The sequence below is a fragment of the Rhincodon typus genome, chromosome 7 (assembly GCF_021869965.1).
Source record: "Rhincodon typus isolate 14 chromosome 7, sRhiTyp1.1, whole genome shotgun sequence".
Taxonomy (NCBI): domain Eukaryota; kingdom Metazoa; phylum Chordata; class Chondrichthyes; order Orectolobiformes; family Rhincodontidae; genus Rhincodon; species Rhincodon typus.
In genome coordinates this window covers 61,577,424-61,593,347 of record NC_063338.1, presented here as the reverse complement: position 1 = coordinate 61,593,347, position 15,924 = coordinate 61,577,424, and the positions used below count along the sequence as shown (strand labels likewise).

General features: G+C 38.3%; 1 protein-coding gene across 1 annotated transcript in view; it reads left to right on the top strand.

The window, feature by feature from the left end:
• LOC125483524 (extended synaptotagmin-3-like) overlaps window positions 1-15,535 on the top strand; it is a 17,811-nt gene extending 2,276 nt beyond the window's left edge. Inside the window, exon 2 of the mRNA XM_048599226.1 lies at window positions 15,467-15,535. Within this exon, the coding sequence (XP_048455183.1) occupies window positions 15,467-15,535 (69 nt within the window). The remainder of the gene's footprint in view (window positions 1-15,466) is intronic.
• Window positions 15,536-15,924: the final 389 nt, after the last annotated feature.

The following is a 15,924-nucleotide window of genomic DNA, read 5'->3' as shown; positions in this document are numbered from 1 at the left end:
AAACAACTGCACCTCCCAGTCGCGAACCATTTCAACTCCCCCTCCCATTCCTCAGACGACATGTCCATCCTGGGCCTCCTGCAGTGCCACAACGATGCCACCCGAAGGTTGCAGGAACAGCAACTCATATTCCGCTTGGGAACCCTGCAGCCCAATGGTATCAATGTGGATTTCACAAGTTTCAAAATCTCCCCTCCCCCCACCGCATCCCAAAACCAGTCCAACTCGTCCCTGCCTCCCTAACCTGTTCTTCCTCCCACCTATCCCCTCCTCCCACCCCAAGCCGCACCTCCATCTCCTACCGACCAACCTCATCCCGCCCCCTTGACCTGTCCGTCCTCCCTGGACTGACCTATCCCCTTCCTAACTCCCTACCTACACTCACCTTTACTGGCTCCATCCCCGCCTCTTCGACCTGTTTGTTTCCTCTCCACCTATCCTCTCCTCTATCCCTCTTCTATCCGCCTCCCACTCTCTCCCTATTTATTTCAGAACCCCCTTCCCCTCCCCCTTTTCTGATGAAGGGTCTAGGCCCGAAACGTCAGCCTCTCTGCTCCTATGATGCTGCTTGGCCTGCTGTGTTCATCCAGCCCTGCACCTTGTTGTCTCGGGAAGTTATGTTGCTTAGTTAGGGTGCAGTTCCTTTTCTAAAAGATCCACCAGTAACAACTAAAGCCTAGGGAAATCTTTTGACAACATGCACCTATATGTAACTGGTTATTTATCAGATTGCTTAAATTTAAATAGCCTGCTAAATTTACCTGGAGAGCAACTGCGTCTCCAGTTTGAAAGTTAGCCACTATTTGTGAAATATGCTATAAATACATCCCCCCCCCCCCAAATCATGGAGCTGTAATTATATTTCTTAGCCACATTTGCTACAACAGGTCCGTACAAGCAAAGATGCTTGCATTGATTAACGGTTTCTGACTGCAAGTGAGACTTGTGACTTCATGACTGAGATTGTTATCTATTTCAGCTCTGAATGACTGAAGAATAATTGCTCCACAAGGTACTGAGTTGTTTGTGAAAATCCTCAAGTCAGTTTCTGTAGTTTACACAGTATAATTGGTTGAGTCCACCTCAGCTAGATAAGATCTTCTGGTTTATTAATGCAAAATTGACAACAAGGAATGTTTATCTTTGCTATATGCAACCTTTTGTGCTGTAGTGAAATCAAATAAACAAGTGAATAGGATTACATTAAAACCAGTACTTATTCTAATTGCTAGGGCACTTTAAACTGCAGAGCAACAAAGACATTTTTTGGCATGACTTTGAGGTGGTTGTGTTACATGACATAAGCAGTTGGTGAAATTCTTCACTTGTATCGTAAAAGCTAGTCAGAAAACATTTTGCAGATTAGTTTACAACTTCCACATCCCTGTATAGTATTGGAAGTGCTTGTTATTAAATTTCAATTGAAATGTCTTCCTGTTGCTAGCTCATAATTGTTCATTAGGCAGATTACTTCCAGAAAAGCACTGAGGTATAATTTGAGCTGATTATTTTATTGAACTCATCTACCACAAAATTATAATCCTATAATTAAAGTATAGAAAATGTCAATTTGTTCCATGCAGTAACAGCTGTTCTGTGCTAATAGGTTGCATATTTATGGTTCTTTACTGCCTTTCTTTTGAGATTAAACCTAAACATTTAACCAAGCACACAATAGCAGATGTTGGAATACCTTTTAAAATGTCTGGATGGTTTAAATATCCTGTCAGTGTCATTAACTCTAACTTTTTAGTTTTAAACATTAAAGCAATTGACAAAAAGTAACATGGGGTTTTATATAATATAGAATTCTTAAAAGTTCTGTCTGAGATAATGGCAAATAAAATGTCAGCAAATAACACTGCACAAGAAGACTACTTTCTGAGAGCTGAACAAAATCAAAAACACTTTCTAAGTTTGAAGTCATTATGACCTTTTCATCTATTCAATCTATTCGAATCTACTCAGCCCCATCATTCATCATGCAATTGCTAACACATACACAGATTTCTTGAACATTGTATTGAAGCAATGGGGTAAATTAGTAACTGAGTGCTGGAGAAAATCAGTAGGTCTGGAAGCATCCTTGCAGAGACAACCTGAGTTAATGTTACAAATCTGCCAACTCCTCTTCTTTGGAACTGTTTGGAGTGAATTGGATTTGATGACCAATATTAGATTACAGCTTTCCTAGATGTTTCTATAATTGTAAATACAAAACTGCTCTTCTGACTGGTTATGTCCTAAACTCTTGAATCATTATTGATTATTTATACCTTGTGAATTTGAAAAGGATCTTAAGGGTTTTGAATATTATTTACAATTATTTCACATCTCTTCTATAACTTTTTGTCTTCTCTATTATTCCATCAATTTTGATAAGCTGTTGCTATTCAAGATGCAAATTAATCATGAGCTAACTGAACAGTGGAATAAGCTTAAGGGATCTATGTTTCTTCATGGTGTAGTTATTGAGTTGATCCAGTATTTAGCGTGTTTACTGTTATCTTATTTATCTGCAGAACCTTCCCAGGTAACCAGACTTCCTGTAAAATATGAACAACTACAAATGTAATCAACTCTAGTCAATATTTACTGTTATGCAATTACAAATATCTTATTGGTGCCACCCTGTAAATGCAGAACAAATATGGTACTAATTTATTTATTTTTCAATTTTATAAATGTTTAGAACAGATACAGTGGCAGTGTGAATAGCACATTTGCTGAATGACAGGTGTGAATGAGTAGTAGCAAGTATGTCTTGGTATACAGTAGGATCCCAATAGGTTGGTACTGGTCCTTTACTTGATAATATTAATGACTAGACTTTACAAGACACAATTTCAAAACCGAGAGAAACTAAAACAAATTGCTGGAATAGCTCAGTAGGTCTGGCAGCATCTGTGGAGAAAAGCAGAGTTAATGTTTCGTATTGGTGACCCTTCTTCAGAACTCAACGTCAAAACTCAGAACAGTTTCAAAATTTGCAGTCAGTGTAAAACGTGGAAACATCGTGAACTGTAGAGGAGATTTTTTTGGAGAATGTAGGATGGGTGGACATATGGGAGATGAAATGTTATGAAGAGAAGTATAACATGATGCATTTAGGTAGCAAGATTGAGGAGAGGTAATGTGAACTAAAGGATACAATTCTAAAAGGGGCACGGGAGCAGAGTGACCCAGGAATACCCAACTTAGATGGCAGGACATATTGTGAAAGTGGTTAAAGGTCATGCAGAATCTTGGACTTTATAAATTGAGGCATAGAGTACAAAAGAAGGAAAGTTATGACAAACATTCACAAAACATTGGTTCAGAGTCATAGGGTCATACAGCAGGGAAACAGACCCTTTTGGTCCAACTTGTCCATGCTGACCAAGTTTCCCAAACTAAACTAATCCCACTTGCCTGCATTTGGCCCATATCTCTCTCCACTTTGTGTTCATGTACCTGTCCAAAGGTCTTTTAAATATTGTAACTTTAACTGCAGCCTCCACTTGGGCAGTGTGTTCAGTTCTCAGCGCTACACTTTAGGAAGGTTGTCACTTAATTAGGCAAAGTGCAAAAATGATTTACAAGAACAGTTTCGAGAATGGCTTAGAGAAACTGTGTTGCTCACCCTAGAGAAAAGAAGATTGACAGGTATTTGAGAGTGTTGTTCAAAGTTGTGAAGGCTGATGTAAGTGAGTGAAGAGAAACTGGTTGCTGTGACAGAATGGTCAAAACCAAAGGATGCCAATTCACAATGAATGTTTTTACATAGTGAATGATTAAGATCTGGAGGAAGTAGAACTCTGTCAACTCTCCTCACTGTGAGCTAGAAGTCTCTAGGGTCAAATCTCATTCTAGCACTTCTAAGCCAAAAAATATTACAGCCATTGCTGCAAGCAAGTCAGTATGTATCAATGCCAATCTGCAGCACAGATAAATAAGGTAGGATTAGCAGTAGAAAAGGCATCCAGCTTTAAATTCTATGCACCAAATCCAAAGAAGGCAATTGGTTTGAAGAATAATCGACTAGCAACATGATCATTGTAATGTACAAAAAGCTGAGAGCAAGGAAAGGTGAGAGTAGGATCTCAAATGCACTCTGTAGTCAGGCAAATTCGGTCATTGTTTTCAAAAAGTAATTGGATAAGCATCTGAAGAGAAATTTTGCAGGATTAATGGAAAGGGAGGTGTATAGTACTGGATGAACTGCTCTTGCAGGGCTAGATGTGAGCAGCTCCCGTTTTATAGCTCCATCGAGAACTTCATTGGATGTCTCAATTTAAATTCCTTACTCTAGTAACACTACATAGTTTTGATTCCTGTTTCTTTGAATAAGTGGAGAGAATAACTGTTTCAGACAGACAAAGATATAAATAAAAAGCAAAAATGCAGGCGCAGAAAATGCTGGAAATGCAGTAGGTCAGTTAGCATCCGATCAAAGATTAAGCAAGTCTTATTTTCAAAAACTATTTCTATCAGAATTCAAAACAACAAATATTTGTAATATATTTCTTGATTTCTGTCAAACAGCTTTTAATATCATTGTAGAAAATAATGACCAATTTATGATGGATAAAATATCATTTCAAAATAGTCAGTTACACAGGAAGTCTATATTTCAGTCTTCATAATTAAAAGAAATGAATATTCATCTTCATACACCTTTTAAAGTATATGGAATATTATACCTGGTTGTCTTGTTTATTGTAGGAGTTACATTATATTCCATTAGCCAGCAAAGCATTCTGCTTAGTTTGATGGTTTGATTAACTAAGTTTTGCCACAAAAGAAAACCATAAGAAATAGAAACAGGAATAGGCCATTTAGCCCCTGAGCCTACTGCACCATTCAGTAGGATCGTGGCTGATTCAAAATTCCTCACATCCATTCTCCCGCCCTTAATTGTCCTACTAATCAAGAATCTATCTATCTCAGCCTTAAATGTACACAAGGACTTTGCCCCTGCAGCTCTCTGTTAGAGTTCCAAAGACATTTGACTCTCTCTTGAGAAGAAATTCCTCCTCATTGAAGTCTTAAATTGGTGCCCCTTAATTCTGAGACTGCTTACTGTTCCTAGACTCTCCCATGAGGTGAAACATCGTCTCCGTAATTATCCTATATGTTTCAGTGGGATCATCTCATTCTTCTAAACTCCAGTGAGTAGAGTCACAACCTATTTAACACTGAGATAGTAGAAACTGCTGATGCTGGAGTCTGAGATAACAAGGTGTGGAGCTGCATGAACACAGCAGGCCAGGCAGCATCAGAGGAGCCGGAAAGCTGATGTTTCGGGTCTGGACCCTTCTTTAGAGATGGGGGAGGGGAAGGGGGCTCTGAAATAAATAGAGAGAGGGGGAGGTGATGATAGAAGGTGGATAGTGGAGCAGATAGCTGGAGAGAAGACGGACAGGTCAAGGAGGCAGGGATGAAGCTAGTAGGTGAGTGTAGGTAGGAAGTGGGGGTGGGGGTTTGTCAGTGAGGTGGGAGAGAAGACAGACAGGTCAAGGAGGTGGGGAGGGACTGGTGTTGGGATGGGGTCAGGAGTGGGGAGATTTTGAAGCTTGTAAACTTCACATTGAGACCATTGGGTTGTAGGGTTCCAAGGCAGAATGAGGTGCTGTTCCTCTAGTTTTCGGGTGGTATCGTTGCGACACTGGACGAGGCCCAGGATGGACATGTCATCCAGGGAGTGGGAGGGAGAGTTGAAGTGGTTCGCGACTGGGAGGTGTTGTCATTTGTACCAAAACTGCTGTCAGTACTGCAGTACACCAGGCCTTTGTAGTACAACTTCTCTACTCTTCTACTCCAAGTCACCTGAAGTAAGGGTCGACTTTCATTAACCTTCCTGATTACCTGCTGCACCAGTGTGCTAGCTTTGTGTTTCATTCAAGGACCCCGAAGTCCCTTTGTGTTGCATCTTTCTATTTTTCTCTTCCCACTTAAATAATATTTTGTTCCTTTGTTCTCACTTGCAAAGTGAACAAGTGAACCTTAGGTTTTAATTTTCAGTGTATGTTGGGTTCTGCCTAATCTTGAACATAATATGAAGTATAGTAAATTGTCAATTATTGAAAGATGTATCATTTACATATACTTAAGTCAACTATAGCTGTGTGGCTTGACCCTTTGTTTACTGGATTGTTCTGAAGATAATCATGTGGTACATTCAGTGAGTTGGCCTATAATAGCAAAGGTTCTTTGTATCGTTTTGATCACTTAACTGAGTTCCAATCATTTGAGCATATTGAGCATAAAGAAAAAACATTCAGAAGTACAGCATTTGATGTATTATACAGGGAAATGCAATTACAATGCAGAATACTGCAAAAGTTTCCTATTTTATACTTTAACTGTAACATATAAAGTTATAGCAAAGATTGAGTGAAGGCAGTTTGTAAAGAGAATGATTTATGCCTGAGTGCATATTTGTAATTGCTATCTTAATTCCCTTGTTTAGTCTGTTAGTTTAAAATGGAGAATCAACTCTTAGTCTGAGCTAATTATTAGATCTTTTAAGTTTTTTTTTTAAGACTAAATATGCAAAATTACACACAAAACTGTTTACATTAATAACAAAGTTGGGTAAGAACTGAACTGAAATCTCTAATCAAAAATATAAATGAGACTTAAATTTTATGAACAACATGGGTGGGAAGTATCCAAATTGAGTTTTTTTTTGAAGTAGGTTAAGTTGAATAATTCATGATTTGATTTTGGGTTTCACTGGGGTACACTTGGAACATTCCTCAGATGTTTACGGTACAACACATTCAGTTCTCAACTGGCTGAAATCATTCTTGAAAATATCAGCAATGCAGTCTCATTATTTTCATCTTCTTCCTTTTTTTTTTCTGGTAAGTTGTCAACTGGAATGAATCCAAATGAAGATTGCTAAACAATGGACTGAGGAACTCTTTTGTTTTTTGATTACCTGTATATCAAAGTCCAGTTTAGTGTTGCTGTGGTGAAGGAAACAAGCAGTGCCTTCTTTCCTTCCTGAGAGTACAAACCTCCCGCTTTGCAAAATGGCTTCCTATAACATGAAATTTCTTAAGTACATAATCTGTTTGTTTCAGGAGTTACTTTTCATCACTGTCCTGTTGTAATATTTCCCGTCCTGTCCTTTGCTTCTATCTCTGACTGTCAAGAGTTGCAAGCAGCTATTTAGGATTGTTTCCATCAGGCAAATATGACTCCAATAAAGCTGGGTAGAATTGTGAGTTCAGGTTGTGGATCCTACGAAGAATAAAAAACAGGAGAGGTCCTTTGCAGGTCTAGGAGAGGGAGACTCTGAGCTGGGGTAGGCTTGATTGTAGTGCCAGGAGATGCTGGTGCATTGCTGCAAGTGTGTGTGTTTCAGGAGTTGCAGGGAGAAATGCTTCTGAAGGATCTCGATGTTCTAAATGTAGACATTGTCACGGTTGGGGCCAGATTGGGAAGGCTTGAATGTGGACTGTAGTCCACTGGGGACTGATTCCGTAGGCAGGTACTAAAAGGTGATGTGGCTGTAGTACCTGGTTTGCTTCAGGACGTGGTCGAGCAGTTTCAAGGCCGAAGAGATTACAAGAGAGTTGCAGTGGGAGAGTGATCCACTGAGGTTTTTCCGGAGGGAGGAGGGTAACTTCTTCAGGGTAGGCATCCTTGGAAGAGGCTTTGCAGTGGGGTTAAAATTATTCCTCTGCTGCTTGGCTTGCTGTGTTCATCCAGCTCTATACCTTTGTTATCTCGGATTCTCCAGCATCTGCAGTTCCTACTATCTCTGAGGCAAACATGACTGATATGTTAAAAACTTTTTTTTTTTTTTAAAAGAACCAAATCCAGATCACCTAGTCCAGAAATCTAGGTTCAATCAGTACATTAGACACCTCTGAAGCAATAAGATGTTTCTCTGAAATTAAAATTTAAAGTTTGCAGTTTTTTTTTCTTGGAATGCTAAAATGATGTTTCCAAGCTGTGCATTTATTAGAGTCTCATGTTATAAATGTATTGTTCAGATTTTGGGCTTTTTTTTTTTGTCCCATTCGTTGAATCTGTGTAGTGTTTCACAACAGTGTGGGAGAGAAGAGAGAAGGTAGCCTCACCACCTCAACGTTTTCCTGAATTTGTAATTTCAAGTGTATTATTAGGCTGAAAGTACCTAATGGGCTCATTTAAGGTCTGACCAAAATTAATACAAGACATGCAGTTTAATGTGAAGCAAATTTATTAGCTTAATATACATGTATACGCAAACAAGTGAGTCTTTCATTGCCTTCTATCCAATAGTGATGGTGGCACTCGGAGCTCTATTTCAGATCCCGTGGCATTGGTTTCACAAACCCCTGGCCAGATGGCGAAAAGTTCCAAGAGTGGGGCAAAGTCTCTGATATTAACTGTGTATTATTCTAAATTTTTACATGCTGAATCCCCATTTCATAATAACTTTTCCACCCCTCAAAAATAAGTGGGGAACAAGTCCAGGTCACCCCACGTAGGTGCATCAGCAGATAGTTCCCAGTGCCCGTCAGTCAGGGAAATCTTTACTACTTTTGTCAACTTGTTGGGTAGGGAGAGTTACAACACACCCCAATGTCCATTCTTTCTTAGGTGGGACTTCAACCTGGACCTTCTGGCACAGGAAACTTTCTATTAATGGCTAGTATCACATGGATTAAGCAGAATAATTGATCAAGGAGTTGAATGTTTGTTTATTTGACTTCCTGAAAAGAACTTGCATATTTCACTGTTCAGGTTTTCTCCGAGCTTGGTGTACTATCCACAATTCATTCATTTTATCTGTTTGTTACTTAGCAATTGTATTTTACTGCCTTAATTCTGACAAAGTTTTTTTGTGTGGTTTGACCACATTAGAATGCATTCCAAAGGCCGGGGATCTTTCAAAGTTTGTACATTTTAATGTTTTCTTGGATGAAATATTCATTTGTCAGTAACATATTACTTGAGTAATCTCAGAGATGTACTTGTACTCTACCCTGATAGTTGGCACAAGTTTTCTAAAGCAGGCAAGTATAAAAGTCTGTCACCATGCGTTATTTTTTCCTTTTCCCCAGCATCCGATATTATTGAGTACATAATGCAGTAATCTTCCATTGGAGTAGAATTTATTTGTATTTAAGCAGATGTGTGTTGTAATGTAAGGAAGGACCAACAGTCAGTCAATTGATTTGAAATAAAAATGAGCGCTGAGGAAGCTCAGCAGTTCTGGCCGCATCTGGGGGGAGAGAGAAACAGTTAATGTCTCAAAAACAAAGTTGCTGGAAAAGCTAAGCAAGTCTGGCAGCATCTGTGAAGGAGAAAACAGAGTTAACGTTTCAGGTCCGGTGACCCTTCCTCTGAGGAACTGAAACGTTAACTCTGTTTTCTCCTTCACAGATGCTGCCAGACCTGCTGAGCTTTTCCAGCAACTTTTGTTTTTGTTCCTGATTTGCAGCATCCGCAGTTCTTTTGGTTTTTAGTTAATGTTTCAAGTCTGATATGACTGTTCTTCAGAACTTGTGGTTCACAGCTGAACATGCAACAAAATGACAATGCAATTGAAAAATACACACTGTCACATTGTGAAGTAACAACCACTAATTTATACATGATGCATAAAAATCATATTTTATACAAAACAAAAAATAGAAAACATTTTGTTCCTGAAATATTAGTACACACTGGATGCCATTATTGGAAATAAGCTACAATTATGTTGTTTGAACATATTTGTAAACTACATGAATATTTTAAAAAGCACTTCTCTAAATTTATGAACATTTATAACATTTAAGTATTGTCACTTACATTCACAAAAATGTAAAGTATTGCATTGTAATCCAGACATTAAAACGTTAATGTAAATGCAATTAAAACAATACGCCATGTTCAATAGAACTGCATTGTTCTGTTCAAACAATGTGGTCTACTCAGGTATTCACTATAAACAAGATATGAACAATATAAATGTGAAACGTGCTCAAATTAAAATTTAATTAAGCAATTGAATTGTAGACAAATAGTCTATTCTGCAGCTATAAATACTGCACCAACTGCATGTTCTTGCAATGTCCAATATTTTTGTTTAGAAGCTTATATTAAGTTGGGCAATGCAGTCAATTCATTTAAAAACAAAATATTGCAGATACCAGAAATATCAAATAAATTCATACCAAGTAACAATGAAACAGCTTGCCATTAATTTATTCACAATTTTACAAGGTGCAGGGAAGACCTGGTGTGGTCAGCAGGAATTCAGGGACAGGAGGGAAGCCTGCTAGGTTTTCCCATTTTCTCTGGCAGGAATTGAAGAATATAAAGGACTCCAATCAACGTTGGGAATCTACCCTGTTTTGCAGCATCCCATGGGCAGTCCCTCCTATGCCTGGACTCTCTTCTAAGACCCCAGGCCTTTTCTCCCCTCCCTGTCAGGAAGCCCCCACTATAGTCTCAGTGCTAGGCATTGATGCTGTAAGACCCGAGACTATAGATATGCCAGCCGATTGGATTGAGTGAGGGGCCAAAGCCTTGTCTGCTGTCAGTTACTGCCCCTGGGAGTATTAAATGTGTATGAGGCTGAATCGGTGATTCACAGGGATGTGTTCCCCAAGAAACCCTGCCCAGAGACACCATTAAGCTGTTGTGTATTAACCTATTACACTATGTCATCTTTATAATTTTGTCTGTTAAACTTGGATGTCTTGTTTATGCTGGGTGATTCACATCAAGACGGTATAGACATGATATTGGTTATTTCAAGCTAATATTGACCACAGGCTGCACTTTGAAGAAATGGTGTAAAATTTGAATAGTCTCTACTGATCTTGCCAATCAAATTTATGCCAAAAATAAGATGTCTGCAGTATGTCATTTGCCTAAATCAGAATGTATATCTGTACTCAGTTTACACCAGATTTAGGGGCAGTTGTGACTTGGGTGCTTTCTTTGACTGAAGGACCTCACTATCCATCCCTTTTGCCCATTCTGTTCCATTTTCCAACTTCACAAACTAGGCTATTGCCATTGAAAAGGCTGATTCAGTGGAGTTGCAACTGTATGGAGACTAATAGTCTTGGACCTTTTGGAGTTAACGTTATACTTAACCAACAAATATTTGTTTTAGAAAATGCAGGGAATTACTGTCAAACTCCAGAAATTCAGTTTTTGTTGACCCAGATGACAAATCAGTTATGAGACATAATTCTAAACCAATAAAAGTTTTAGATTTTCTACAGCAATGAAGTGACACCACTTACCACTGACTTCAAATAAAACTGCCTACCAAAGTTGTAATTTCCTGTGGCTGGGATGTTTCCATCACGGTATTAGTTTGAATCTAAGAAACTGGATGCCTAGGCAGCCAGCCAGCAATGATGCCATTAGCGGGTTAAGTAACTAGTCACCTTTCTGAAGTATTTTTGCAGACAGCTAACTGCAAGTAAAGTACATGTATTAACCTTCATTTAGTTCTCTGTAAAATTTAACATAAATAACATGGATATGCACATGGGATTAAAATGGAATCTTGAAATGTCAAACCTTGTTAGAAAAACCCTTAATGTGAATTATTTTATTTCTGAGAAATTTGAAATGCAGCAAGTTGAAAATTAGCTTTTCAGGATCAGTGACGCTACTCAGTAAGCTTGAACTTATGATACCATTACAAAGAAGGCTGTGCCTCCTTCAACAATGTGATTTTTTTTTCTACAAAGAGATAAATAGTGTAAGAAGACAAGTTCATGTTGGTTGAGTGACTTGAAGACTGGAATTCAAAGCTCCAATCTCTAGAAAAGTGTAGAATTACTGGCAGCAACATCTGGATTTCCACATTCGAGAATAAAAATGCCAGATTTTTTTTTAAAGGAATAATGATCATAAATGTTGGCAGACTTGTAATCATTACAGTCACAAAATCTGAGACACTGTTTGAATAAATTCAGGAAATGTTATATGAATGTGCATTTTGCACAAGGATGGAGCTATATAAATAACTGATATAGGGTTTCAGTAGGTATATTGTTGGATGCAGCGCAAGATTCCTCAAATAAAATGCCCAAAGTCACTCAATTTGATCATAATTATGCCAAAACATTCTGGACAATTCTAGTTCATTGTTTTTCCCTGCAGATCTTTATGGGTATCAAGGAAATACACACACCGAACACTTTCTTTTGTCCTCTGCTTTAGTTTGACAATTTAGTTCGTTCCTGAAAAATAGGCAGCCTCTCTTTTTGAGCACTTACAGCTGAATAGCATAAGGAAGGTGGAAAAAAATGATTGCAGTGATTATGATTAGTCAGAAACATCAGTTTGAATATTGTTGTGTTTGCAAAAATGCTGATCTGCACAATTTTTTGTGGCTCACAAACTGCACACCTGATCCATGTGGGGTTTCACATGTGCGAAAGGGGGTGATTCTAGTGTCCAAAACTTTACACCTCACTCCACCCCCCCATGCCAGTTCATACCCCCTGCAATCACCCATGCCATTCTATATGGTCATGTGTCCTCTACTAGTTATTGGATCTCGCGTATCACCTGATGCCATCTATGTGCTTAGAGATCCTAACCGCTCATCCACTGATCACTATGTACAGCTCTCAATCTGATATCAATGGGGGTTAAAAAAAAATACATTCCCAGAGAAAATGAACATCTCACTTTAATAACTTCCTTAACAAGAATGCTGAGAAAATATATATTCTGAAATGCATTTCAGAAACAACATTTGTAATTCCAATTAGTTTTTGTCAACAGACCAGATCAAAAGGACAATTTGCTGCCCTTTGAAACTAACATTTGTTCACAAATGAATGTCACATCTGCTGCAGTGAAACCGGTTAGAAATTGAACCTCAATCCAAAAGGCAACAGCTGCCCAACCATTGAATGACGTTTGAGGAAGCAAAGATTGGAATATGTTCATTTCAATTTCAAAGCAGTGTGTGTTAGTCAATGTAAGGGAATAAGTGGTTAGAGTCTTCCTCCACCACCACCACCCCCACCCATGTGCCAAAAGCCAATGCCCAGATCTTTCAGTATCTGGATGGTCAGAAACCAAATGTACCCCATGTGATGTACTGCAGGACCCGTTCAAAGTCCTAATTCAGCAACTATGTGGGAATTGGTCAGGAAGCTTAAATTTCTGATTGGCAATCATTGTGTCTGGGTCCTCTGAAAATGTCTCCAGCTCCGAGTTAGAATTCGAGAGTTTGGTAAGTTCTGACTCCCTTAGCTGGTTAGTTACCATCAGCAATATTTAGATGAATTAAAAACCAGTTTGAATTCCTGGGTAACTGTACACTGAGCTCTTGCTCCCTCACCAACTGGATCTGACTACATCATCACTTAACTACATCTGTGAGCTGAGCTGACCTGATTACCACTTACCCTTCACCCACAAATGTTACACATTTAAATATATTCCATTGCATCTTAAAGTAGTTTACGCTATCAACAGTCACCAAAATACAGCAGCTACTGCTGTGAAAAGGAGAGTGACTTTTATACAGATTCTCTGTGCTGTTCTCTGCAAGGATTCCAGCACAAGTTCTGTAGGAACCTATATAGGAAGATAAGCCAAAAAATTAGAAGTAACTTTGTCACTTGTTTGCTGTATATTAGAAATTAGGATTCTGAGGCAGATCACAAGATTTGAGCATAATTTTCATTTTAATCATCCAGACTCCTTTAAAGCAAAGTAGAACAAATCTCAATACGAGGTAGACAGGACATTTTGGAACAATTTTCAATGCCGTTTGGTTTTGCTGTATTGGAAAGGCCAAGAGAACCATTTTGAATGTACAAAGTTGATTGATGTGAGTATAACTTTGCAGGACAGACCCTGTGATGGATAATTGTGTTAAAAAACACATTTGTACTGCAATATGACACCCGAGAGTGATTATTAAAAGTATAAAATTGCTTTCCAAAATAAAATTTTGAAATTTCCAGACCCCTCACCAGGCTGCTTATTCTTTTTTTTTCACAAACCTTCGAACCCAGCCTGCTGACAACACTTGGTGAAAATTGTGTGAAAGGAACTCTTCTTTATGACCCCAGTTTTAAATGGGGAACCAGACCTCCACGGGTAGTCTAGCATTTCTGATCCATAAAATGGCCACAAGAAAATGACTTTAGGTTGGGATTGTAGAGGGAAATCAGAAAAAAAAAATCCAATCGTGTCCCAAAAAGTGTTTCCTTACTTACATGAAAATTTAACTCGTGTAATATGATTAAATGTGGTCCAATCTAATCAAATCTGCAGAACACTTGTGCATGATTGAAGTGATTCTCTGCTACAGTGTTGGAGTGGAATTTTGCTATCAACAATCCACCTCAGTAATAAGTGCACCAGTTTTTGGCAATTCTTTCTCCAGGGCACGGGATGGGTTAGAGGCAGGAGGCATGTGTACATGACCTATACTTCTAATAATGAAATATAATTCTCACTTATGCACATTTAATGGCGAAAAAGCTCAGTCATGATTTCAGACCAAAGTTTTCAAATCTCCTCAAATTACTCACGTTTAATGTAAGAAATCAGATCCACATTAAAGACCACTAATCCTTTAGCAACCTTTTGAAATTGAGAATAAATTTGTGAACTCCCCTGGCTAAAACAATTACAGCTTTTGAACTTTGGCCTGACATTCATAACAATGTCCCTAGACTCTTTGCTGATATTTGCTCTACTGAAACTGCAACAACAGGTGCCAACATCTTTTTTTTTTCTCCCCGAATATACACCATATGGTCTGTCAATCAAATAGTTCACGATTAAAAAGAACCTTTCACTGATAGCTGCTGTCTTGTTTTTCAGTATTTAGAGTGAATTGTTTTAAAAAATGTCAGATTGTCACTGTTTAATAGACCTTATCTGACCTTCACAAGCATTTTATATCTATTAACCGTGGGTAAAGGACTTTGCAACACAAAATGATGTCTGTTTGAAATCACAATTCCGTCCAAATAGTCCCACCACATTCAAGCTTATCTACCTATCTGTTCCCATCTGTTCTTCTGCCAACAAAAGTTGGATCTGACAAAATTGGAATGGGAATTCTGCATCCAGGTCTAAGCTAATACTTTTAAAGGTCTATGGATTAGAGAAAACCCTGACAAAATCTGGGCCATAGCCCAGAAGGGCAGCACTTGGGAGGAGGTGGTGTCTGTGGGGATTTAACTCTGATTGAAATTTATTTTTACTTGATTATTAGGTATGAACAAAACCAATGTTTTCAGGGATACTATTGCCAAATGTATTAACGTCATGGATATCAACAGTCAATAAAAAGTTATTCAGCCATGCAGTCTTGGCTAGAGTAAGAATATAGATCACTTGTGAGGGAGAAATTGAGGGGAGGAATGACAAAGAATCTGGACGTAGGTGCACACTGATGGAATATCACTAAAGTATATTTCAAAGTTGATTCTACCTTATTTCTCTGACATTTCAGTTTATTTATATGAACTTTTTTTGTTCTTCCTCCTTTTAGGTTCATTTTCCAGATATTGAAAGAGTTGAATGGTTGAACAGGGTAAGCAGATTAACACTTGAGATATAATTGTTTTCCAAGTTCTACGTTTAAGACTGAGGCTTACCTTTTCAGAAAATTGTTTGCAGTGGGATTTGTTGTCCATATTACTTCTAATTAAGATCAGAAATAGGCAATGCTATTTCACTCCTAAATGGTTTAGCTCTAATTTTAAGATGAATGGATTTGACACTACAGGAAATAATTTCTCAGTATAAACCAAATTAATAATTTTGAAAGCATTTAATTAGACTTTTCCTCAAACTTCAAGGGCATACAACCCACGTTTACGCACTTAGTGAAAATTTGTAGCTCAGGTTGTGGATGCAGTTGTTAGCTCGCCGAGCCAGTTGTTCTATGGTGTGCAGATGTTTCGTTACCCTTCTAGGCAACACCAAAAGTGTGACTCTAATCAAAGT